This window comes from Manis pentadactyla, chromosome 8, assembly GCF_030020395.1.
Source record: "Manis pentadactyla isolate mManPen7 chromosome 8, mManPen7.hap1, whole genome shotgun sequence".
NCBI classification, from domain to species: Eukaryota; Metazoa; Chordata; class Mammalia; order Pholidota; family Manidae; genus Manis; species Manis pentadactyla.
The window spans coordinates 101,645,332-101,671,257 of record NC_080026.1 but is presented as its reverse complement, the minus strand read 5'-3'; the positions used below and the strand labels follow the sequence as shown (position 1 = coordinate 101,671,257).

General features: G+C 35.4%; 1 protein-coding gene across 2 annotated transcripts in view; it reads right to left on the bottom strand.

Moving 5' to 3' along the window:
* Positions 1 to 12,266, bottom strand: part of KIF20B (kinesin family member 20B) — a 102,926-nt gene extending 90,660 nt beyond the window's left edge. For both annotated transcript variants that reach the window (XM_036928789.2, XM_036928790.2), the window contains exons 1-7: positions 11,930 to 12,266; positions 8,891 to 9,038; positions 3,680 to 3,766; positions 3,455 to 3,571; positions 2,862 to 3,000; positions 2,117 to 2,301; positions 371 to 407 (exon numbers count right to left, since the gene is read on the bottom strand). In XM_036928789.2, the coding sequence (XP_036784684.2) occupies positions 371 to 407; positions 2,117 to 2,301; positions 2,862 to 3,000; positions 3,455 to 3,571; positions 3,680 to 3,766; positions 8,891 to 9,037 (712 nt within the window). In that variant the 5' untranslated portion in view covers position 9,038; positions 11,930 to 12,266. The remainder of the gene's footprint in view (positions 1 to 370; positions 408 to 2,116; positions 2,302 to 2,861; positions 3,001 to 3,454; positions 3,572 to 3,679; positions 3,767 to 8,890; positions 9,039 to 11,929) is intronic.
* Between the last annotated feature and the right edge of the window lie 13,660 nt (positions 12,267 to 25,926).

Here is a 25,926-nt window from a genome sequence, read left to right as displayed (position 1 = left end):
TCTAACCAGTCCTTTAAACACTTTTTGGACCAAAGCAATGTAAATACTATTTGCATTAATCAAAGTATGGCTCTTATCTTTTTTCTTTCTGAAAATATACTAATGAATCAAATTGAAATTAAATGTAAAGGACAAAGAAAAATCAGAATCTCTCTTGAATTCAGCATGAAAGTTATAAACAGTCAAAGGGATACCTGTGTTATTAAATCCAAATAAAACTTTAGAGTGACTGACATTTCATATAGTTATGTGCCATTTTCCAAACAATACTAAGTCATTAAAGAAATTAAATAACTAGGATTCAAAAATTAAAAGCTTTTCAATATATCTCATGCAATCAACATTTAAAAGGCAAGAAAGGAAAACTTACCATAAAGAGTATCATAACTATCATGATGAGTAACAACCTAAAAAAGAAGGATTTTTTTTAAGTTAAAAATCATTCTTAAGATTTATTACCTTGTGTGTGTGTGTGTGTGTATATATATATATATATATATATAAATTACCCATCTATATAAGTCACCAAACCACAACTTTTCATCTACTCAATTCAATAACTTCTTTAATTTTTTCCTCATTATATAATAATTCTCATAATAGAAAATTTAGGGAACTACAGAAGAATATTGAAAAGACTATCATCACATATAATCCATGCCACTTAGAGGCAATTAATAACAGTATTTCAATATATTCCCTTCTACTCTTTCCCCACACTTACTACATTATAAGCTTTATCTTTCTATAATTAAAAATTATTTGTAAACACTTGGTGGCTGCACAACTGAACAGATGTGAAGTGAATTATTCTCTTATTCTTGAACATGTAGATTTACAAAGTTTTGTCAGTAAAAATAACACTAATATAAAAAATCCTACAATAAACACCTTAATATATTATCTCTTCTTCTGCATTCTAATTATTTCCTTAGTATATATACCTAAATCTGTACTGGTAGGTAGAAAGATAGGAAACTCAGTTCTCACTCTTAATACAGTATTGTCAAATTGCTTTCTAGAAACACATTTTACAATGTATGAAAGTGTATATCTCATTTTTGAAATTTTTGAATAATTTCATAGGCAAAATAACATTTTAACTGGACACCTTGAGAAACCTTTTCATTATTAATCAGTATTAATTCTTTCCTCTAAGAATTATCTATGCAATTATCCATTAATCTCTGTAATTTTTGTTAAAATACTATTTTACTTCCAGAGACCATAATCATGGAATCTGAACTTTCAACTACACTGAGTAACTTTTTATTATGTGGAAACCTGATTTCTAAAGGTCTTAAAAAAAACAAAATATCATCAATATTTGGAAAATATCTATAAAAAGTGTTAATAGTTTTAACAATCTTTAATAGGATAAATGTCTGAAAGTACAAAATCTAGAAGCAACAGGAGGAATAAATAGACAAGTATAACTTCATAAAAATTTGTTTCATGAAAAAATAATTTAAAAAAAGAAAAATATGTAAATACATAATCAACAGATAAAACACACATGAATTAAGGTAGTAAGAGACTTAATATGTATTAAATAAAAGAGCAAGTTACAGAATGTATGTACAGTAAAATCTCATTTTTGTTTTTAAAAGACTATATCCTACATACAAAGATATGAAATACATGCAGATACACATATGACTGCTTATATGTGTATGCAGACCTATTTAGAAAGCTCCATACATAGATTTTATATAGAGAAAAAAAAGATCAAAAAGTATACTTCCCAATCTGTTAATGGTGGTTTCTCTTTGGAAATGGAATTACAATTTTTCACATTCCCATGTTTTAAATTTTTTGTCTACATACTACTTTTACAATTAAAAAAAAATCTTTAACCATTATATAGAAAGCACAATGTTATTTCTACAATAACCAAAAAAGATTTCAGAACCATTTACATTTGCATTGTTTAGGCAGTTCTGCTATTTGTTCAATATAAAATAAGAAGAGATGTCTTCAAACAAACTTTAAATATTTTTCTCAAAAAGAACTACAACGATCACCACAAAACATCCCAATTTAGGCTGAAACAAACTAAAGAGCTTATAAAAGGTCATTACTTGTATAAATTTTACATACTAAAATACTTCCACACCTCTTTAATCTGCCGAAGCAATGCACTTTTGCTAGCAACTTCTCCTTTCTCTTCGCCTGGTGATAACCTTAAGTATTCTCTGGATCTATGCGGTTTAAGGTTCATCTTCGTATATAGTCTTTCCTGAAGACTATTAAATAATACATTCAAAGTTCGAGGCAGAATGCCTATATTTTCTTCGGTACCTGTGAAAAGAATTTTTGTTTTATACTCTCTCAGAGTATTAGGAAAGCAGAAACATTCCTGGCCTACCAAGACTCCTCTTATGCCACCAACAGGCAACAGTAAACAGCTGAGACAAAAGTAAGAGAAGTTGAAGAATTACTCAGTTTTCCATGACTGTGGTCTTCATTGTATAACCCACATTTTATCAACTATTATTCTGATGCCAAACTTGAAATTTTACATTCAGATCAAGCCATAAGATTGCAATCACCCATAATCACAAAGTATAAAAGTAAAATGAAATATAAAGTGTTTACCTGGTTATCCAGGCTTAATTCACTATGTCACATCAATCCTTTTCCTGAATTTTTATTATCTAATTCTCTACCATACAAGCAAATTAGTTTCACAAATGAATTAAATCAATCAGAATCAAAAGCCATCAACAAGGCACATTCAATGTGCTATTCTTACTATTAAAAACGAATCAAATGTACTAGGTAATGAAAGCATAACTACATGAAGGTATTATGAAAATGAGCAAATATTAGTGCTTATTTCTTTCCCAAAAACAACATACCTTGAAATGTGTATGTTTTTCCTGAATTGGTTAGTCCATAAGTGAAAATCAGCCGACTTTGTCCTTTCAAGAGGTCTTTTACTGGCTGCAGAATGCAACCCTGGAAGAACTCCTTCTGTGTAATTTCTGGGCCAAAAACCTAAATAAGCATTTTTTAAAAACAAGTCTTCTTAGAAAATTCACAATGAGTTTTAACCTCTATTTCATGTTTTAAAAATTAAAAAGTTTTGTTTTATAAGATTTATTTTTAAAAGTTGCCATATCCCCAACTGCCACAAATACATTTAAATGATCGGCTATGAAAACTACTGCCAGTAAGTTTTCAAGATAAAAATGAGACCCAGTTAATCAAGTTTTAATGTAAATTCTGAAAAGAACATTTAAAAAAAAAAAGAATTATAAGAACTGTACAGTAATTTTATTCACTTTCAATTGTGAAATCACTGAGAGAAAAAAAAAAACAGCACCTAAGATATAAGTTCTATAAGCATAGTATTGTACATAGTTCATTAAATACAATTATGTAGCGGTTTAGCCTGTGCCAAGCCCCCTTTTCTTAAAACGAAAATCTCTAGTTTCACATAGGTACTTACCTTGGAAAAACTGAATTTCTGTGCAGTCTGCCCAGAGCCTTTTTCACTTAACTGACCAAAGATGCTTTGAGGATCTTTAAGCAGAATTGTTTGTGAATCCAGAATATACACACAGCCCTAGAACACATATATTTACATATGTAAATCCACAATAAATAAAAACAATGGTATTCTGCCCATTTAATGAAAGTAAAATACTAAAACCCAATTAAATTCAACACGAACCTCAGACTCATGTTCTTTTTCTGACTGTGTGAATGGTCTTACTCGAAGACAAACCTGCAGATAATCTTTGGATTCCAAACCATTTACCTTTTAAAAAAGATAACAAAATAGTTGTATTTAAGAAATTAAAAATACAGCTTTTCACAGATTGATTTTTTTAAATGGCTGATTGTTACCAATTGAAATTATACAGACCCTCTAAGCAAAGTGATTCTTCTGTTTTTAACCATTTTGTATGTTTGAAGAAAAACAAATGTCAAAAATAACATACCACATGATTCCATTTCCTCTATCTTCTATATTTATAGCTGAAGTTTACAAAAGCTTTTTTCAATAAAATCTTAACCTTTATAACTAAATACATATAACAAGTTCTATGTCACTAGAACATAGAACTCTAGAAAAAAATCACAAGTAAAGTAATCAGAATAGTCTACTAACCCAAATGCTCCATTCCATAATGCATTAGGATTTTTTTGCTATATAGCATTCTCTTTACCTCTTCCTTTGGGGAAGAAATGAGCCTAGCTCAATTTTTCAAAAAATAATTTTAAAGAAATGTTAAAATAATTTTTAATAGCAAAAAGGAAACAATTATTGAAAAACACACTACAAAAAACACTAAAACTAGAAAATTTGAATAGCCCTATTATCAAAGAAATTCAATTTACATTCAAAATAAACCCACCAAAAAAAATCCTCCATCCCCTGCTAACTCATTGGCAAATTCTCTCATTTAAGGATATAATCATACAATAACCATACAAGGATACAATCATAGATAAACTCTTTAAGAAAACAGGCAGAGAATACTTCTAAACAATTTTGACATGAGAAACTGAATTTCTGTGTAAAAAACATATCAAATAAAAGACTATTATCCAAAATACACAAAGAACTCTTAAAACTCAACAAGAACATAAAAACCTTATTTAAAAAAAAGGACCAAAGACCTTAAGAGGCACCTCCTCACCAATTAAGATATTCAGATGGCAAACAAGGATACGAAAAAATGCCCCAAATTATTATGTCATCAGGGACATTCAAATTAAAACAACAACACAGCACTACATACCTGTTAGAATGGCGAAAATCTGAAACACTGACAAAAATACTAAATGCTGATGAGGATATAGAGCAATAGAAAATCTCATTCATTGGTGGTGAGAATGTAAAATGGTACACAGACATTTCGGAAGACAGTTTAGCAGTTTCTTACAAAACTAAACATAACCTTGCCATATGATCCAGCAATCATGCTCCTTGTTATTTACCCAAAGTAACTGAAAACTTCTGTCCACACAAAATCCTGCACATAGATGTTTAATGCAGTTTTATTCCTAACTGCCAAAACTTGGAAGCAATCAAGATGTCCTGCAGTAAGTGAATGGATAAATAAACTGCAGTACGCCCATAAAAAGGAATATTATTCAGTGCTAAAAAGAAATGAGCTATCAAGCCATGTCAAGACATGGAGGAAAGTTAAGTGAATATTACAGTGAAAGAAGCCGATCTGAAAAGTCTGCATATTATGATTCCAACTATATGATAATCAAAAGGCAAAACTATTGAGGCTGTTAAAAGATCACTGTTTGGTAGAGATGGGAAAGGGAATGAATAGGTGGAACACAGTGGATTTTTAGGGCAGTGAAAATGCTCTGTATGATACCATAATGGCAGATACCTATCCCCATGCCTTTGTCCAAAACCACAGAATGTACATCAAGAGTGAACCTTAATATAAATTTTGGACTTTTGGGTGATAATGATATATTAACATAGGTTCATCAATTGTTAACAAATGTACCACTCTGGTAGAGAATGTTGATAACAGGGGAGGCTATGCATGTGTGAGAGCAGAGGTTGTAAGAGAAATCTGTGTGTACCTTCTGCTCAATTTTGCTGTGAATATAAAATCTCTCTAAAAAATAAAGTCTATTTAAAAATAAATAAGTAAGATTGACATACCAAATATTGGTGAGGATGTGGAAAACTATAACTTCCATACACTGCTGCTGGAGTATAAAATGGTATTATCACTTTGGAAAAGTTAAGTAATTTCTCAAGAATGATCCAGCCATTCCATCCCTAGATATTTACCCATGGAAAAAAAAGGAAATACATGTCCATACCAAGATTTGTATATAAATGTTCTTAGGAGCTTTGTTTTTAATAGCCAAAAGCTGTAAATATAAATGTCCATCAACTGTGAACAAATCACTTCATATCCATACAATGGACAAAAAGGAATGACCTACTGATAGACACAACATGGAGGAAACTCAAAATAAGCATGCTGAGTAAATGAAAACCAGGTCTTCCCACCAAAAAATGAGAACACATACTTTATGTTTCCATTTCTAGAAAAATTCTAGAAAGTACAAAACTAATGTATACTGACAGAATGTTGAACAGTGGTTTACTTGGAGGTATGATGGGAGGGAGGGATTACAAGAACATACAGGGAATCTTTTAAGAATGATGGAGATATCCACTATCTTGATTCTAGTGATGGTCTCAGGAGTACATGCATATGTCAAAACTTGTCAAATGACACTTTTTATTGTATCTTTACATCTTAATTATATTGCAATAAAGCTGTTAAAAATGTAATTTACAACAGCTTAAAATACCATGAAATATATACAAATACATTTAACAAAAGATGTGAAAGGATGTATAAAACATGGCTAAGAATTTAAAGACCTAAATATATGGAGAAACATACTATGTTTATGGATTAAAATAGTATTATTAAAATGTCAAATCTCTCCAAGTTGATTTATAGATTCAATGCAATCCTAGTCAAAAATCCCAATAGACTGTTTTGTAGAAACTGGTAAATCAATTCTAAAATTTATGAATATACAAAGCATCTAAATACACTTCCTCAGAAAATATCCCTAAAAAAGAAAAGCAAAGTTGTAGAATTCACACTACCTGATTTCAAGAATTATAAAGCTCCTGAAACAGAGAGTGAAGTATAGGCATAAGGATAGACAAATGGGTCAATGGAAGAGAATAATCCAGTAATAGATCCACACATAGATACACCAATCACCTGACTGTAAGTACAAGCACTAAAACAATTTAATGAGGAAAAGAAAGTCTTTTCAACACAAAATGCTGAAATAACTAGATAAATTGAGGTTAAAAAAAAATCAATGAACCCTACATCAACTACACACAAAAACTAATTCAAGATGGACAACAAATATAACCATTAAAAGCTATAACCACTTCTAGAAGAACATGTACCAAAAAGCTTTACAACTGTGGGCAAAGATTTCTTAAAGAGAACACAGAAGAGCAGCATCATAAAAGAAAAAAAAATTAAACTGGACTTCTTTAAAATTAAAACCTCTGCTAATCAAGATATCATGAATCTAATAATGGTTATATAGCCACAATTCATAAAGATATATCACAAACCATTTAGAAAAACCTATTTTTTTAAATGAGGAAACGATTTGAGGAGACATTTTATGTAAGAAGGATAGGAATGGCCAAGAAATACTTGAAAAAATGCTCACTAGGCAAATGCAGACTAGAACCACAATAAGGTACTACTACACACACAACAGCACCAAATGCTGGCAAAGAGGCAGAGGAACTGGAACATGCATACATTTCTGGTGCTGATACAGCCAGTTTGGAAAACAATTTAGCAGCTTGTAATGAAGTTAAATTTGCACTTACCATTCAACCCACATTTCTATTCCTAAGTATTTAACCAAGAGAAATGAAAGAACAAATTCACAGAAAGTCTTGCACACAAATGTTCACAGCAGCATTATTTGTAATGGTCCAAAAATGGAAATTACCCAAATAACCATCAAATAGTAAATGGAATTGTGGCATAACTGCACAATGGACTACCACTTAGTGATAAAAAGTAGCAAATTACTGATTCATGACCCATGATGAATCTCAAAAATATCATGCTAAGTCAGAGGTCAGGAAATTTCCTCTGTAAAGAGCTAGATAATATTTGAGGCTCCAAGGGCCCTATAGTCTGCCACAACTACAATTCCGCCATGCAAAAGGAGACCTAGAAAATAAGTAAACCCATGAATATGGCTATGAAGCAAAAAAACATTATTTATGGATAGTTAAGTCTGAATTTCATTAATTTTCACAAGTCATGAAACATTATTCTTCTGATTTTACTTCAACCATTTAAAAAGGTAAAAACCATTCTTAGTTTATGAGCAATTCAAAAAACAGACCATTATTTACCCACCCTTGTGTTAAAGAATGCAGACACAAAAGTCTACAAAATGTATGATTCCACTTATATACCAAGAAGTACTTCTTTTTCTTTCTTTAGGATTAATTGAGCTAAAGTAGAAGAGCCCAGCACATGATGTGTATTAAGTATTATTCTTCTTTTCTATTTCCCTGTATTCCCCTTTCCCCTTCCATCATTCTTTATAAAATGCATTAGTCCACCTTTCTAAAGCATCAAAATTAATAACATAAAATGTAAAATAGAATATAAATGGATTGAAAAATAAAAGAATAAGAAAAAGTCTATAAAGCCACACAGCAAACATTATAGTGGCAGAAGGTAGAGTGATGACTTTAACTTCTTAAATAAACACTACTGGGTTATTTTAATTTTTAAACATTTGTATGATTATAAAACAAAAGCCTGCAATTCCCTAGGTACAGAGTGGGTTATTTTACAATTTTTGAGGGAATCACAGCAGTAATTGACATATGATGAACACCATGAACTATAAGCTCATAGTTTCAACATCATATTACACTATTTCTTTTGACATGTTATCTTCATGAAGCTGGATTTTTTAGTGGTTGCTGTGATACACAGCAAATACTACCTCAAAGCAATGAGGAAAAGGAAAAGAGGGTAATCTGATTCCAAAGCTTGAAAAGTTGTGAGTTGTCCAAAAGGCACACATATCCCATTAGTAACAACCATAGAAAAGGATGAGTTACATTAAAAATTATTTTTTCATTTAAGTTAATTCAAATGGCTATTAAGAGGGCAAAGTTACTAAGTTGTTTGGACCTAGTGCTTAAAAAGGAGCTATTATGTATTTAAGATGCCATGAAAATACTACTGATAGAAGGTTGCCTTGAATCCACAAAGTTTGGAAAGCTCTAGTTGTACCTATCTGCAGGTGTGTGTGTGCCACTCACATTTCCACTCAATCATGATAGTCAACATACCATTTTTGTACTTACCTTCCCGCTTGAAGCAACTAAAGAAAATTCCTGAGAGAGGTCAAGCTTTATGCCATCAAAATTTATTTCTGAAGGTCTGGCAACTGGGTCAGCACTAAAAACATATGACAGTCTAGGCACTCCCTCTTGATTGAAATGAGATTCCATTCTGCAAGAATAACAGCAATTTCTTTAGACAATCTTAACAAATCAGCACATCCACCGTTTAAAAAAGTCTTGAGTCCAGCCCACTACTTTCCCCTATATTACTTGACTTTCAGAGAAGGAAAATGTTTAGACTGCTTCACGTATAACGTGATGATCTATGAAAAACACAAAAGATCAAATTATTTACAGACTCTGAATCAAATAATGTTGGAAACAACTACCACTTTTATTCATGATCCATCCTATGTGTAGATTCATCCAAAGAGATTTTGTTAAGATAATTCATAAAGAGTGTACAAAACATTCCATCTCTGCCTGAAACCCTTTCAGAAATCAAATAGTAAGGGCTGAATAATTATACCCTTGTGTTATTTGTTATTTAATGTCTTCTGAAGAATGTTACTTATAGACTTTGTAATGTTTTAGCATTTAGGAGTTAAACTCAGTTATTTGTATAATTACTTTCAACTAAATTCTTTCAAATAATGCAAATGAGAAGTGAAGCAATACATGTCAACATATTCAAAACATGACACATCGTAGGTCTTAACAACTCAAGTGAATATGGATTAACACATCAAACTATTAAAACTAAATTAAACATGAAGTCAAAAAGGTAAACTTAGGAGCAATATTAACTGAAAAAATATTAACACTCAAATTATTTACTGAGAATACCAGAAAGAAAGAGAACTTGCTGCCACACTCTTTGACAATGTTATGAAAGATCCAGAACAGTGACTCCCAAACTAGGTTCAGGAAAGCAGCAATGGGTAATCACAGGTGTTATATCAATGAGCCAAAGACAGCCCCTGCTTTCTTCTTCACAGGCCAGGAACATCAGTTCAAAAACCCACTTAAGAACCAAAAATCAAATGTTTACATATCCATTTGCTTTGAATATAGCCCAAATAAGCTTATTTTTAGCCATTTAGAGCCTAAATGGTTTGCACATCCCATGAGACTGTGCCCAACACCAGCTAGCCACAGATGACACCCAGGGCTATAGAGAACCCAAGTCACTGCTGCCCTCTGGAGTCCTCTGACCCAAGGACTTGCAGCTGTGCTGCTGAGCAACATCACTTCCATATCTAAGGCCCCTCTCTGATTCTCCCTTCTCTCCCTCTCTTCCCCCTCTACTTGGTAGCCCTTCTCTCTAGCCTCCGGAAGGTCTCAGTCTTTGGGGGACTTCCACGTGCAATCCTGTCAAATGCCACCCCTATTAAGTTCCTTGGGTGCTACTGCCACCTGTGGTCCTGTCTTTTTCCTTGATCAGCCCTGAAACCTCCAAACTCAAATACAACAGAGTTGTGGGGTTTTTTTCTTTTTATCTAAATTGCAAGACTAAGGAAATTATACATTTACTTCAACAAAACCCAGTAAACGACAGTTAAACCAGTTTAACTTTATTTCTTTTTTTGCATAATCCATGTAATGAAAATGGGAAAATTACTTAAATGCAGTTTGACAGAATATTTCAAACATGCAATTTATGAGTGAAAATTAAGAAAAAGAGTATCTGATAGAGTAAAAAAATAACCACTGATCTAGAACATGAAAGAATAGTTTGCAAAACACTGAAGTACTGACATTAACATTTCATAACTCAGATTTCAAGGAAATACCGATGAAACTGGAAGGTGAGCTTCATTCTTTTACCTCAATTAATTTTTTTTATGATAAATCTTACATAAAATTACTAAATTAAAATGAATATTTGCACCTCCTTTAAAAAAGTAAGGTTATAGTAGTTTATACTTGTTCTTATGTTCGGTTTCAATGAGCTACTTCTGCCTCTAAACACTTACAGAACTGTTGAGATGTAGTCACTTCCTGTACTTTTAGTTAACTTCTATTTATGTGTGGCCTCCCTAACTTGACTAGAAATTTCTTGAGGGCAAGGACCTTCTCTTATATTACCTGTATCCTCTACAACAAATTCAGAGATGAGTGATAAAATCTCCGTCTAGTGACTTATATAAAATGGCAATAAATCCTCTATACCGTCCTCCCCGAAAATGTTCCTACTCTTTCAGTAATATTATCTATAGCAACAGCAGGGTTCAAAACCTCATTTCTCATTTCAGAGGGTTGTTTCTACGACTGAGAAACTGCATCTTTCCCTCGACGTTCCATTGTTGCAGACTGGTGAAAAATAACCAGATCTTTTACTGAGTCAGGTTTCTGAATGGCATCCACAAAATACAGCCTCAAAAAGTCTTTACAACTAATTGATAAAGCCTTTGTATTATTTTACAGCTTGCAGTCTTGGGTCTTGGACATCTAATAAAATATATAAACTGCTACGCTGCTTCTAAGTAAAAATACTACCTTTTATAAACAAAAATAAACGTGAATTTGACCACCTTAAGCAAGGATTGTTTACAGCATTAACTTGTGTCAACCAGTCCTTCAGCAAAGAATATATCTGAGTTGCGCCAAGCAGGAATCACTGATGCGAAAAGTGGCATGAGATGGGGAAAACCTCAATGGGCAGATGACAGTAGTCATTGCACTCTCCACACACACACACCCTTCCGCTTGCCACTGCCAAGCCCAAGAAGGGCAAGCCCTTGACACCAGCAGCAGCCAGGAAATAAACACACCAAAGGCCACATTAGGGCTCCCCGAAAGAGTCCATGTCACGGGCCAAGCAAACTGCTCTCCTACGGGATTCAGGAGTCTAGGCTTGACAATAGCAGCCTGCGCCACAATGACAACAGAAACAATTATAAAAATATTGATTGCAAACACTTAGTGCCTACTATAAACCCGCATTGTTTCTAAACAAGATTACATATTATCTTCACAAGCGCCTGTAAGAGATACACACTACTACTACCCTCTTTAACAGATGAGAAAGCTAAGGCCCCAGAGAGATGTAATACTTGCCTTGCGTCTCAGCTAATACGCGGTGAGTTCGAGACTGAAACCCTGACCCCAGTAGTGTGGCTCAACACTTCCACATGCTCGAGCTGCCTCAAGCGCCCCACCGCTCCGCAGCCCAGGTCCAGAGTAACAGTGGCTTCACAAGCCCGGTCGGAAGGTGCCACCTCTCACTGCCGGAACCGCTTCCCCGCCTCAGACCTGGTTTGGGCGCACGCACCCAACCTCCTCCCTCGCACCTTCACGTGGGCCGCCTCCCCACCCGCGAGGAAGCGTTGCTCGGCCTGCCCAACCCGTGAGCAGCACCGCGAGGTTTACATTTTTAAATTCAAACAATGGCGGCCAGGGCACCGCACTGAACGCTGGGAGTGGGCGGAGCCTCCGTAAAGACTCCCGGGAGCGCGGAGGGCTCGCGCTGTGGGATTCTCACCTGCTCCCGGAAGTACCTTTCAAATCTGGGAGGCGGGTCTTGGAACGCCCAGCGACCAATGGGCGGAGGAGTTAGTGGGCGGCCCGCCTGCGGACGGTCCGAGCCTCTTGCTGGGTGCTCTGTGCGCCGCGCGGGGGTGGTTACAACTCGCGCAGCTGGGATGGCTACTTTCCTCTGTTGACTGGGGCGCCCATCTCGGATACCATTCTGGAGACAATAAAGACGTAGCGAAGGCCCCAGGTGAGGCCAATGCCGCCACACTTAGTCCGCGACTGCCCTAGGGACGAGCCGAGGAATGGGGAGCTAGTCACTTGAGCTGCCTGTCCCTGCGTGCGCGAACAGGCTCCGTACCCGAGATTCTCTTAGAACCAGCGCTGCGGTCGCTTCCCTCGCTGCACGACCCTGCCTGTCGTCCACAGCCCTCAAGAGACGAAATGAATTTTTCCCAAAATTGATTTTTATAAGCATTTTCTTTTTTTTTTTTTCTGCCTTTTTGAAAATATAAAGTAGCTACCGCTGCAAGGCGCTGTAGTGTGGCAGTCTTAATTCCATGCATTAGCAGAGGTCTTGCCCAAAATTTAAGTGCCAGTATATCCTCTGCTTTGAAAGTGGTTCTTTTGAGTTGGTGCTATTACACTCATACGACAAGCATTTACTGTACTCATTTTAAAAAGAAATAACTGCTAACGTTAATTGAGCATTTACTTTGTGCCAGATGATGCTAAGCTTATAGAATGGATTCTTACTGATCCTGAGAACAGTTCTTTGAGGTAGGTCCTATTACTTTCTCCATTTTATAAATTCCGAGGAAACAATTCACATGGTTAAGTCATTTGCTCAAAGGTGTATGGCTGTTAATGGCGGAGCTGGAATTGAAACTCAGCTGCATGATTTAAAGACCCATCCTCTTACATGTGGTTTTTATCTGATTGTTTTACATGGTTAGTAGCATTTGTAGAATACCTTGTTTGGTGAGCTTGCTATCTTCCTTCCCTTATTCTGTGTATCTCCTGTGACTCCTGCTTCTCTCACTAACTTCCCCGTCTCCTCATTCAGTTGGCCTTCTCCCCCCACAAAATAATCTTATTTGAGGTCGTCTAGTTTGGAGTTGAGAAGAGGATGCAGGGCTGGGAGTAACAGTGAACAAGGAAAGCAGATGTAAAAGGGAAAAGAGGAAGAAAGACAATAACTTTTCCTGCCCAGGCTGGAACTCAAGTCTTTTAGTGTCCATGTCAGTTTCCTTTGCTCCTTCATTGGCGCTTCATACCCCTAAACTTGAGTTTTCTGTCATACCTCTTAATTGCTTTTTACTACGTGTTACTGATTTCCAGCTCTTAAATCGATCAGGTTCTACACTTAATGTTCAATAGATATTTTTGAAAACTTGCGACATGCCAAATACTAGGTTAGGACTTAAGGGAACAGTGGAGGACAGTGAGCAAAAAAGAGACCAAACCTCAAGGACCCTACAGTCTAACGGAATAGACGAGTTAAAAAATACAAATAATTGAGAAATTCCAACAGTACTATACATTTGATCTGAATCTCCAAGGGTCATTAGGAATTAACTAGGTTTAAAAAAAAAAAAGGTGTTGCATCCCAGCATAGGAAACATATACCACACACAGGGATAAACACAAAATCCAACAGATTCTCTCTCATTTTATTCTAGCTCCCAGAAGCATTCCACACAGTTGAATGTTACATACACACAGTTAAAACCTTCAATTTTGAAATACTTCTGAGTTCTAAATTGTGGGAGTCCTTAGAACATGGTCCTGATCCACCCTTTTTCTCTCCAGTCTCCTTCCTTGGCAACCTCATCAACTCCCATATAAATGCCTTTATACTGATGACTGCTAAACTCCTAATCCTCCCCAGACATCTCCTCTGAACTCCAACCAGATGCAAATAAGTAGCCACTTGGATGTGTAGCAGACATCTCTGACTTAATGTATTCACTGTGGGACCTTGATTCTTTACTTGAAAACCCAGATCCTCTCCTCCCTAATCTCCATTTTGGGGAAATGACACCACCATGTATCTGCCCAGCTACTAAAAATGAATTAAAAAATCATCTTTGAATCCTTTTCCCTCACCATCATCCATTTCATAAATAAATGCATGCAAATACATCTGCTTTACTGATGTAAGTGAAATCAATATCCCTTCCCCACTTCATTACCAGACCACCTCAGCCTCCCTGCTTCTCTGTCAGCTTAAGGTCCTGCTGCCCTCCAGAATGTTCTTTATAAAGCTACCAAACTAATCTCAAAATGGAAAGGATCACAGCACTCCCTGACTTAAAGCCTTTCAATTTAGAATAAAATGGTATTTATACTGTTAAGTGAAGGGAAAAGGTGTGAAAGAATATATAAAGAACACTGACTTGTATAATAAATGAGAAATTATATGTGTATATGTATATATATACATTAATATGTATGTATATATATACCACACTTTTTTTGGTTTACTTTTTATAAATACAGAAACTATAAATCAAAATTAGTTAAAAATTGTTGCCAATAAGGGGTGGGAATGTTTTTCAAGGATTGGGGATGGCATGTGTCTTCTCTGAGTAAACTTTTTAAAAATATAGTTTTGCCCTTTCAAAAATGTAAATCTAAAAGAATGGAAATAAGAGCAAGCCCTGAAATTTAATACCAGAAAGAAATGAACCTACTTGTATGTCAAATTGCTAACTTAACCGTACTAAGAAAAAGAGTTGTTCAATTAACTTGAGCACAGTACTCTATATACTGGAGTTCAGAGCTGTAGGATACAATGGAAGAGCATAAAGAAGTGCAAAGAAATCAGTAACTGCGTAGGTTTGATGTGAAAAATGTAGTACTTTTGAAATTATTGTGCATGTGTTATAGGTAAAAACAAATGAGTAAATATAGCCATGTTGTTTGAAAGGTTCTCACTGTGGGAGAAGGGAGATAAATATTGAATGATAAAAGGTAAGGAAGAACTCCATGGTGTTTATTTGAATTGAAGGTAGTAGAATGCAGTCGTGATTTTTTTTTATCTTAATTGGGCCCATCAAAAGGGCCTAGAGTCCAAGAAACCTTGATACCTGACCCAGCACCAAGCCACCCAAATGTTTTCTAAATACTATTTATCACTAAAAGAAACCAGTGCACCATAGAGGGAAGGCTGCTTGCAGGTCTGAAACAGGGAGATTAGGAAGTGAGCCTGGAACATTCTTGTCAGAAAGCAAAGAAGTCCTTAGAGATTAATGGAGTCAAATCAAAAGGACATTGGATCTGGCCTAACAGGTCTTCCACTGACCATATTTGGAACAATTTGAACATCAAAAAGAGTAATGATAGTAGTAGATCCAAACATTTATATTCTTTTAAAGTCCTTTCCATAAGAGAGCAAGGGAGAAAAAATAAAAATGAAAAGCTGTTCTGTACACAAGAATGCCAGTTAAATGAGTGCAGGAGGGATTCTAATAAATAGAAAATCCTCATTTTGCAGCTCTCAGTGTGAAAATTGACATAGGTAAGGATTATCAAGTAGCTCAAACAACAGATGCTAACACCGTTGGCTGTAAGGTTGCCAGGGAACAGGGTGTTAACACTATCCCAAAGAATCACCCTGAAGATTAATTCTTAATTCTAAAGGAAAAGGATAATTTTAGTATGCAGAGATTTATTTGACATCCCTTAACCAAATGAGGAAACATCATCACTGATAATGGGACAGTCTATCACCTGCTACTATTTGTGCCAGCAGTGTTTAACCTAAATCTAATCATGAGGAAACACTAGGGAGAAAAAAGAAGGTAAAACCTTTTACAGGACAACAGGCCTAGGCTCTTCTTTGGAAAATAAATCCAAAGTGGAAGATTGCTTTAGTGGAGAAGCAACTGTTGCTAAATGAAGTTCATGTATCCTGATTGGTTTATAGATTTAAAAAAAAAACTGAAAGATATTTTGTGGACAATTGAAGAAATGTAATTATGGATTACATTCTAGATGATACTGAATCAGTATTAAATTTTTTGCATGTGATAATTTGTGCCGATGTAGAAGAACGTTTTGTTTTGAGAAGATACTTGCTTCAGTATTTAGTAGCAAATTGTTACAGTGTCTTGGCTTACCCAGAACGTGAGAGAAAACAAAAGAATAGAACAAAAAAAGCAAATGAGGAAAAAAGTTAGTGATTGGTAGGTAGATCTAGATGAAAGGTACATTGTACCTCTTTCAGCTTTTTTAAATAACTGAGATTTTCTAAAATTAAAAAAAAAAAGAGGGAAAATTTTTCTCATTCTTTACAATGAGCTTCTGGCCCTGCAGGATCAGTCACCGTTCAAACTCACTCCCTCTTATTTTACCTTGTGCAGTAAGTTGATCTGCTCTGGGAACCTCAAACACACCAGAATTTCCAGAATATTATCCTTTGCAGAGGTGGTTCCCTCCACTTGGATTCTCTGCTCTCCATTCATTGTATGGATCACTTCTCTTCCTCCTTTAGATCTCATCTATAATATTACCTTCATAGAGAAAACTTCCTGCCCACCTTATCTCACATGGGCCCTCTTTTTTATTTGCAGGCTCTATTCCGTTTTCATACTTATTGGAACCAACAAGTATTATATTTGTCTGATTTTTGTTGTCATTGCTGTTGTTCCCCTACGTCCTAAAATGTAAGCTCTGTGAGTACAAGAACTGTGTTTCTCTTGGTCACTGATGTATTCTCAATGATTCTGTAAGTACGTGGTGATCAAATAAGTATTGGTTGAAAAATGAATGAAGGCTGATGTGGCTGGGGTGAAGACTGTGGGGAGGGATGAGCCGAGGCCAGATCCTATAAGACTTGGTCATCTAAGTTAACTGATTTGGGTCCTTATTCTAAGAACAATGAGAAACCAATGGACTGTGTTAAGCAGGAGCATAGTGCAATCCAATTTGTCTCTGTGTTTTGAAAGGGTCCATCTCATGGAACAGAACAGAGTCAGCCAAGGAGGATGCTGTTGAACAACTTAGAAGGCTATTGCAACCATCCCGGCAAGAGATAACAATAATGTGGACTTGAGAGATGGCAAAGCAGATGCAGAAAACTGGAAGGATTTCAAAGGAAGTTTTCCCTACATTTTCCATTTCAGCACCAGTCACTGAATTTTCCCTTAGACATACAGAGCCAATTTGACCCAGAGATGCTTAAGATTTAGATCCCTTTCTGGATAATTCTAACTGTCCTTTTGAAGTGAACATTAACATAAAATGAAAAAATTGTTAAGTTACATCCAAATGATTTCCTGCCCTGACCACAGCCTCTGCTGATAGTAACCTTCTATGGACCAGATACTTTTCTAAGCACATTACATTCATTGAATCCTAACATTAATCCTCTTGAGGTATTTTTGTTATTATTATCCCCACTCAACAGAGGAGAAAACTGAGGCATGGAATTATTAAGGAATAGCGAAGGTATCTACTACATAGGGGTGTTAAGTTTAATTCAGATAATTTTTGTAAAGTACTTATAAAAGTGCCTTGCATATGTTAAATAATAACTTCCTAAATTTGTAAAATAGTGAACAATGGAATTGAAGTTGGAATCTGGGCAGTCTGGCTCCAAGTCTGTGCAATTAACCACTGCATTCTACCACCATTCAAAGTTTTGGCCCAACGTTCCTTGAATGCTATTAAAAGAAGACAGAACCTAACTTCTGCTGCAAAGCTACCTTCAAAAGCAGGACTAACGTAATTAGTTTTTTCAGTCCCAAAACTGAGTAGGTATTAATTACAAACGTTTAAGTTACAGGTGCAACAAAAATTTATGAAGTACCCACTATGTCGCACATGTCTCTACCCTAAAGAACACTTCAGTCTAACACAAGCCTTTTTCAATCTGAGATTTCAATAGAGAATCCTTAATTCCTTAAGCCACCCACTACATATAGTACATTAATTTCTCTCCTGCGCATCTAGAATTGTACTCCTCATATACCAACCTGAAGAAATAGCCACACAATTTTTTTTATATTCTGTGATTTACATGGGGAACTTCATGCACAATTTCAAAACAATGTGACAAATGTTACAAGGATAATAGAAGCAGAGTGAGTGTAGTTTAAGAGTAACAGCTCTGAAGTCATATTTGAATTTGAATATAAAGCTTAGCCACTTGCAGGAAGTAACCTCAGGTAGAACATTTAACTTCTTTAAGTCTCACAAAATTGTGAGGATTAAAATAGCGTATGTGAGTTATTTAGTATAGTCCTGACATATGGTAGGTTTCATAATGGTGGTTATTTTTATTGTCTGCTTATTAAGCAAACTCATAAGTATCTGTCTTGGACCACGATGTCCAGGATACCTTGAACATACCAGCCATTCAATAAATATATTTTTATTTAATGGATGGCATCTACCAGAGATTCCTTAAAATGTCATGTAGGCTAAGATAAATGAATGGGATTTAACAATGAATTGGCAGAGGGAGACCATTCCAGGCAATGAAAACATATGAGTCAATGAGAAAAAACACAAGAGCGCACAAAAGTTTCTAGAAACTATTAAGTACATAGTTCATTATGACTGTGAGTATAGCTAACGTGGATAATGCCAGGAAATGAAAACATAGGCAGGGCCTAGATAATAAAGGGCCCTGTATGACATGCTAGAAAGAGTTGGAATAATGTTCTGTGAGGCATAGGAGGTTGTGTCCAGCAGAGAAGTGGAGGAGGAGAAGCAACATGAAGGATTGGGTCTAGAATATCTCAATCTTACAATGTGAGAGTCAATAGTTGAAGGAACAGGACATTGAAGTTTAAGTACATTATTTATAGATACAAAGGTAACCAGTAGAGAAAGAAAAAATAACCATAACTCTTGAGCCAAATGCTTATCTGTCATTGTAGTAAGTGAATAGATAATACCTGTAGTTGATACATGAAGAAATAACTTTAGGACCATTCTGTTCTAAGATATGTATAGTAACTGCCAAAAAAGACTAAAAATAAATAAGAGTAGTTGCCTCTTGGAAGTAGGAATGAGAGTGTATAAACTTGGCAATAAATATTTTTAAATGTAATAGGTCAGAGAAAAAAAACTTTCCTTTATTAAGCACTCACTGTGTGTCAAGCTGTAAGACCCCATCACCTCCTTAATGAAGGAGGCCCCCACTCCTGAGCCTACAGAGATTGCATCATTGGCCATCTTTCTAGAACACGCTAAACTGGTACTTGCCTGAGGACTTCTCCACTTTCCGTTGTGTCTGTTCTTTCCAAAGGTCTTTCTTTGCATGACTAACTCCTCATTATTCAGTGTTCATCTTAAACATACCCTCCCCAACAAGGTTGTCTTGCCACCTGAAGTTGCTCCCTTTTCTCCCCCAACCAGTCACTTCCAATCGCACTGGCCTATTTTACTTTCTTCATAACATATAATAACCGAAGTTACCTTATTTATTTATTTACACTATGTCTTCCCCACCACAACATAAGCTTACAAGAAAGGGACCTCATCCATCTTATTCACCACTGATATCCCTAGTACCCAGAACAGTGACTGGCACATAAAAGGTGCTCAATAAATGTTTGTTAGTGAATGAAGTCTTGCAGGTATCATACACACCTCTAGCATCCTATGATCTTGAGGACAATGATGATAGCTTCTTTTTCTTTTTATTCCCCAGGGTCTGGTTCAAAATATGAGCTAATATAATATTCAGTAGGTATTCAAGAAAAGTTTATTACTAAATTTATAAATGAATACTGAAGTAAGGGTCATGCCAATATGGTCTTTTTATTTTATATGCCATCTCATCTTATAGTACAAAGGTAACCAGTACTTAAAACCCTAGTACTTATCTAGTATAAATATATGCATATGTAACCAGGAATGGGTTTCCCACTGTCCATCCAAACCCTTCCAAGTGCCAGACTGGGTCCCTTGCTGCTCCTTCATCGTCAGTGTTCTCTAGGGGTGAAGGACCTCACACTTTTGAAAAGAATGCCCTGTTGACTCGGTTCAGAACAGAGAGCAGTTCAAGTGGGAGCCTAGCAAAGTCTTAGGGTACAAGTGGACATCATTCACCTGGATGATCCAGGAAGCTGAGTACAGGTGCTAGAATGACCTGACAGTGATGCCAACAGCACCTACACAAAAGGTGGCATGCTCACTCAGATGGCAGGGATGGTCTGCAGTCACTGGCCTGCCTGTCAGTAGCTCTCCAGGGCTGGCCAGCAACCACCCGAACTTAACTTTGTTTCTCTTTGTATCCCTGATCTAACAATCACTATTCTCCCAAAATCAACCTAATGGATTTAACTGCTTAGAAGTGTGGGGCAAGAAAGAAACCCACAGCACTAACATTTCAAGATCTTTTCTCACTGCTTTAACAAAAAACCACACATTCTATTACCAAAATGGAACTGTTTAAAACCAAAATGGAACTATTTATAGATCATCTCTTGCATTGTTTTGTAAATAACACTTGGCAGTGCTAGTGGATTTCTCATACATATTCTACAATTATAGACTTTCTGGGGAATTTATCTAATCCAAAGGATTTTATTTCTGATGAGCTATCTTAAGATTCTAGTTTCCTCAGAAGGAGGAAGTAAGGGGTATGCCAATATGGTCTTTTTATTTTAGAAAATACTATCTTTTTGGGTGCTTTTCAGATTTAATTTCCTAGTGAAAATAATGATGTCATGAATAGTTTGATTATTTTTAGTTAAGGGAAGCCATTGAATTACTGTAATTAATTGCTAAATGAGACCAATTTAAATAAACCCCTCAAGAAATACGATCTGTGCTGTATCCCAGCAGGGCCTTAATATTGTTGGGATAGAGGACAAGAGGGAGTTAAGAAGGAAAATGAGAAAGAAGAAAAAGGAAAAGAAATGCATATTTAGATACTTTTTGCTTTTAGTCATCTAAAGGAATAGTTCTGAATCTTTAGTCACAGAGGCATACGATATTGGGGAAATAAGGAGGCCTAATCATCTGGTTCAACTTATTTTATAGTAGAGAGAAAACCAAGGTTCTGGAAAATTTTAGTGACATGCCCATGCACTCATCATTTAAAAAAAAAATACATAGAACAATCCTTTTGCAATCAGAAAATTGCAGTGTTTCTTTTTACTTCTTGAGCTGATTTTCATTCCATGCCCTTTGGAATTTTACCCTAATAAAATCTTTTTACCCTAATGTAGAAGCACTTGTGTTCAAAGGCTTTAATAAAGATCACCTATGTCTTTCAGAAATACTTACACAGATTTTAATTTTTTTAAATTCCCTCTAAGTTAAAAACACACTTCTGTAATTGTCATGACAACTATCATACAAGTAGTTAAGGTAATATAAATATATTAAATAGTTTTTATACTTACTGAACATCTAAGCAGAAATTTTCAGCAATGTACCTCTTATTGAGATTAATGGGTATTCATTTATCCAGTAGTTCATGTACTCATGGAAGAATACGTCAAAAATAGGGCACAGTACCACTTCTGTTGCTGTTTTTAATTTTTATATATGTAAGCATAATGTTACCTTATACACAAAAACAATAATACATGAATAGAAATAATTTAATTATAATAATGTCACCAAATTCTTTGAACTTCTTTCAAAAATTAAGTGCCAAAAACAACAGTGCTTTATTATCTGAAATTATTTTTTAAGGTTTCAGCTAACAATTCAATTAGGTCCTCTTTTTAATTTTGTTAAAGCTATGAAAGAAACCATCTGACTTATAAAGAGTTTTACTACACAGACATTAGCGTCGCAATCGCTGAAGTCACACCAAAAAGGCTTTCTCAAGGATTAACAAAAGACTTAATTATACCTTTCACTCTTATCCACTGACACTTCATTTAAATCAATATACCCAGAAAAAATTGGAACTGTTAATTTCAGTATCTGTGCTAATACAATATATTTTTTAATTTCTTTTATTATATGTTTTAAATACATTTTTGTCAAAATCTGGGTTTCATTTATTGAATTTATGGAGAAAATGTTACCTTATAAAATTGGCAAAGCCAGTCTTCATTGTCAAACTAAGCAATAAAAAGTAAGACGTGTTTTCTTCTATCAGAAAAAGTCTAATTTTTCAGTTCAAATAAATATGTTAATATTTATTTTAAGGACTAGTATCAAAAACACTGAGAAATAAGTTGTAATGGAACCCATGTTGTATATTTCTAAAAGCAAGATTAAAATGGTATAGCTTTAATGTAATTAACTTTACACTAGTTAATTAAAACAGTAATACATTTTTCATTACTTAATTTGCAATATAGTGCAATGTAGTATCCAGCTAAAAGAAGAAGTTATTTATGAAGCAAGACCTATGAATTATAGGTGTGATATTCTTCAGGAAATACACACATATAATTTGAACTTAGATATTAAATTTTTGATGTAACAAAAAGCATACTTAAAAATCAGAGATAAAGTCATTAATTGCATTAGACATCATAACCCAAATTTTTCCTATGTGTTTAATAAAAGATAAAGGTATATATTATAGTATTTATATTAATCAGGGTAATTAAAGCTAGCTGCTCCACACAACACCTCCACACTGTTTTATTTCTCATTCATTTCATAGCCCCAGAGTGAATAGGGTGACTCTCCAAGGCAGCTACCTTCAAAACAGTGGCTTTGTTCCTTTCAACCGTGAATCTGCAATATTGACCTCCATGAAGCTAGCAGAAGGGAAAGAGGGAGCTTCAGTAACTGTGCAGAAGGGTTCATAACTAGGATCGCAAGTGGTGTGCATTCCTTGTGTTCATATTCCTTTGGTAGAAATCCAATCTAACTGCAAGGGAGAATGGAATATGTGGTTTTCCTGCACACTTAAGAAGAAGAAGCCTGGCTAGTGAGCATATAGCCAATACCTGTCATATAGCCAATAACTAATTGGTCCAGTAGCTAGCAAACTAATTTGTTGTTACTGGGAGATAGTAAGAATTAAGTAACTCAGAATATGAAATAAAATGGGAGTCAACTATAATCAGAAAAAATATTTCATGATCTGATTTAATAAACAGTTTTTAACCACCTTATTGGATGATGTACAACTAATGCTGTAAAATTTTTATCTGTGAGTGTTAACCAGTGTCTCTTGAAAACGTTGGTATTCCTAGAAAACATTCTAGTTACACTAAAAAATAAACAGAATTGCTACTTCTGCTATTTAGGCTCTTTGGAGGCACCCTTCTTTCCAGCTAAAGACAAGTGCTAGGATGAGTCCTTTTTTTAAAAGCTGAAAAGACTTGCTTTCCTTTAGTTTTTTTAAAGCTGTCTTTGCTTTGCTATCATAGAAATCTCTCTCAAGAGCATTGCATTCTTTGATAGTAGTCCAGAAAGGGCAGAGGCGGTTGCCCCCACTGCCCATTCTATTTAATTCAGAAAATACCAACACAGGCCAAATACCTTGGTTCTAAAGCAACAGTTTGCCCTTAACAGAAATATGTGGAAGAAAAGCAAGGATTAGATAGGTTTATTTATTTATTTTTATTTTGGTATCATTAATCTACAATTACATGAGGAACATTATGTTTACTAGGCTACCCCCTTCACCAAGTCCCCCCCACAAACCCCATTACAGTCACTGTCCATCAGCGTAGTAAGATGCTGTAGAATCACTACTTGTCTTCTCTGTGTTGCACAGCCCATCCTGTGCCCCCCCCACATTATACATGCTAATCATAGTGCCCCCTTTCTTTTCCCCCCACCTCCCTCCCTCCCCACTTGCCTTCCCCCACCCGTCCCCTTTGGTAACCACTGGTCCCTTCTTGGAGTCTGTGAGTCTCCTGCTGTTTTGTTCTCTCAGTTTTGCTTTGTTGTTATACTCCACAAATGAGGGAAATCATTTGGTATTTGTCTTTCTCTGCCTGACTTACTTCACTGAGCATAATACCCTCTAGCTCCATTCTTGTTGTTGCAAATGGTAGGATTTGTTTGTTTCTTATGGCTGAATAGTATTCCATTGTGTATATATACCACATCTTCTTTATCTATTCATCTACTGATGGACACTTACCTGTCTATTGTAATAAACAGTGCTGCAATAAACAGGAGTGCATAAGTCTTTTTGAATCTGAGAAGTTGTTTTCTTTGGGTAAATTCCTACAAGGGGAATTCCTGGGTCAAATGGTATTTCTATTTTTACTTTTTTTGAGGAACCTCCATATTGCTTTCCACAAGGTTAAACTAGTATACATTCACACCAGCAGTGTAGGAGGGTTCCGCATTCTCCGATCCTCGCCAGCATTTGTTGTTCCTAGTCTTTTCTATGTTAGCCGTCCTAACTGGTGTGAGGTGATATCTCACTGTGGTTTTAATGTGCATTTCCCTGATAATTAGTGATGTGGAGCATCTTTTCATGTGCCTGTTGGCCATCTGAATTTCTTCAGTGAATTGTCAGTTCATATCCTCTGCCCATTTTTTAATAGGGTTATTTGCTTTTTGGGTGTTGAGATGTGTGAATTCTTTATATATTTTGGATATTAACCTCTTGTCAGATAAATAGTTTAGAAATACATTCTCCCATACTGTAGGAAGCATTTTTGGTCTGCTGATGGTGTCCTTTGCTGTACAGAAGCTTCTTAGCTTGATGTAGACCCATTTGTTCGTTTTTGCTTTTGTTTCCCTTGCCGGAGGAGATGCGTTCAGAAAAATATTGATCATGTTTATATTCAGGAGATTTTTGCCTATGTTGTCTTCTAAGAGTTTTATGGTTTCATGACTTACATTCAGGTTTCGAGTTTACTTTTGTGTGTGGGGATAGACAGTACTCCAGTTTCATTTTCTTGCATGTATGTAGCTGTCCAGTTTTGCCAACACAAGTTGTTGAAAAGGCTGTCATTTCCCCATTGTATAACCATGTTCCTTTATTGTATACTAATTGACCATATATGTTTGGGTTTCTATCTGGGCTCTCTAATCTGTTCCACTGGTCTGTGGGTCTGTTCTTGTGCCAGTACCAAATTGTCTTGATTACTGTGGCTTTGTAGTAGAGCTTGCAGTTGGGGAGCGAGAACCCCCCCCCACCTTATTCTTCCTTCTCAGGATTGTTTTGACTATTTGGGGTCTTTGGTGGTTCCATATGAATTTTTGAACTATTTGTTCCAGTTCGTTGAAGAATGCTGTTGGTAATTTGAAAGGGATTGCATCGAATCTGTAGATTGCTTTGGGCAGGATGGCCATTTTGATGATATTCATTCTTCCTAGCCAAGAGCAAGGGATGAGTTTCCATTTGTTTGTGTCCTCTTTAATTTCTCTTAAGAGTATCTTGTAGTTTTCATGGTATAGGTCTTTCACTTCTTTGGTTAGGTTTATTCCTAGGTATTTTATTCTTTTTGATGCAATTGTGATGGAATTGTTTTCCTGATTTGTCTTTCTGTTATTTCATAGTTACTGTATAGGAAAGCCACAGATTTCTGTGTATTAATTTTGTATCTTGCAACTTTGCTGAATTCCAATATTAGTTCTAGTAGTTTTGGAGTGGAGTCTTTAGGTTTTTTTATTTACAATATCATGTCATCTGCAAATAGTCACAGTTTAACTTCTTCTTTACCCATCTGCATTCCTTG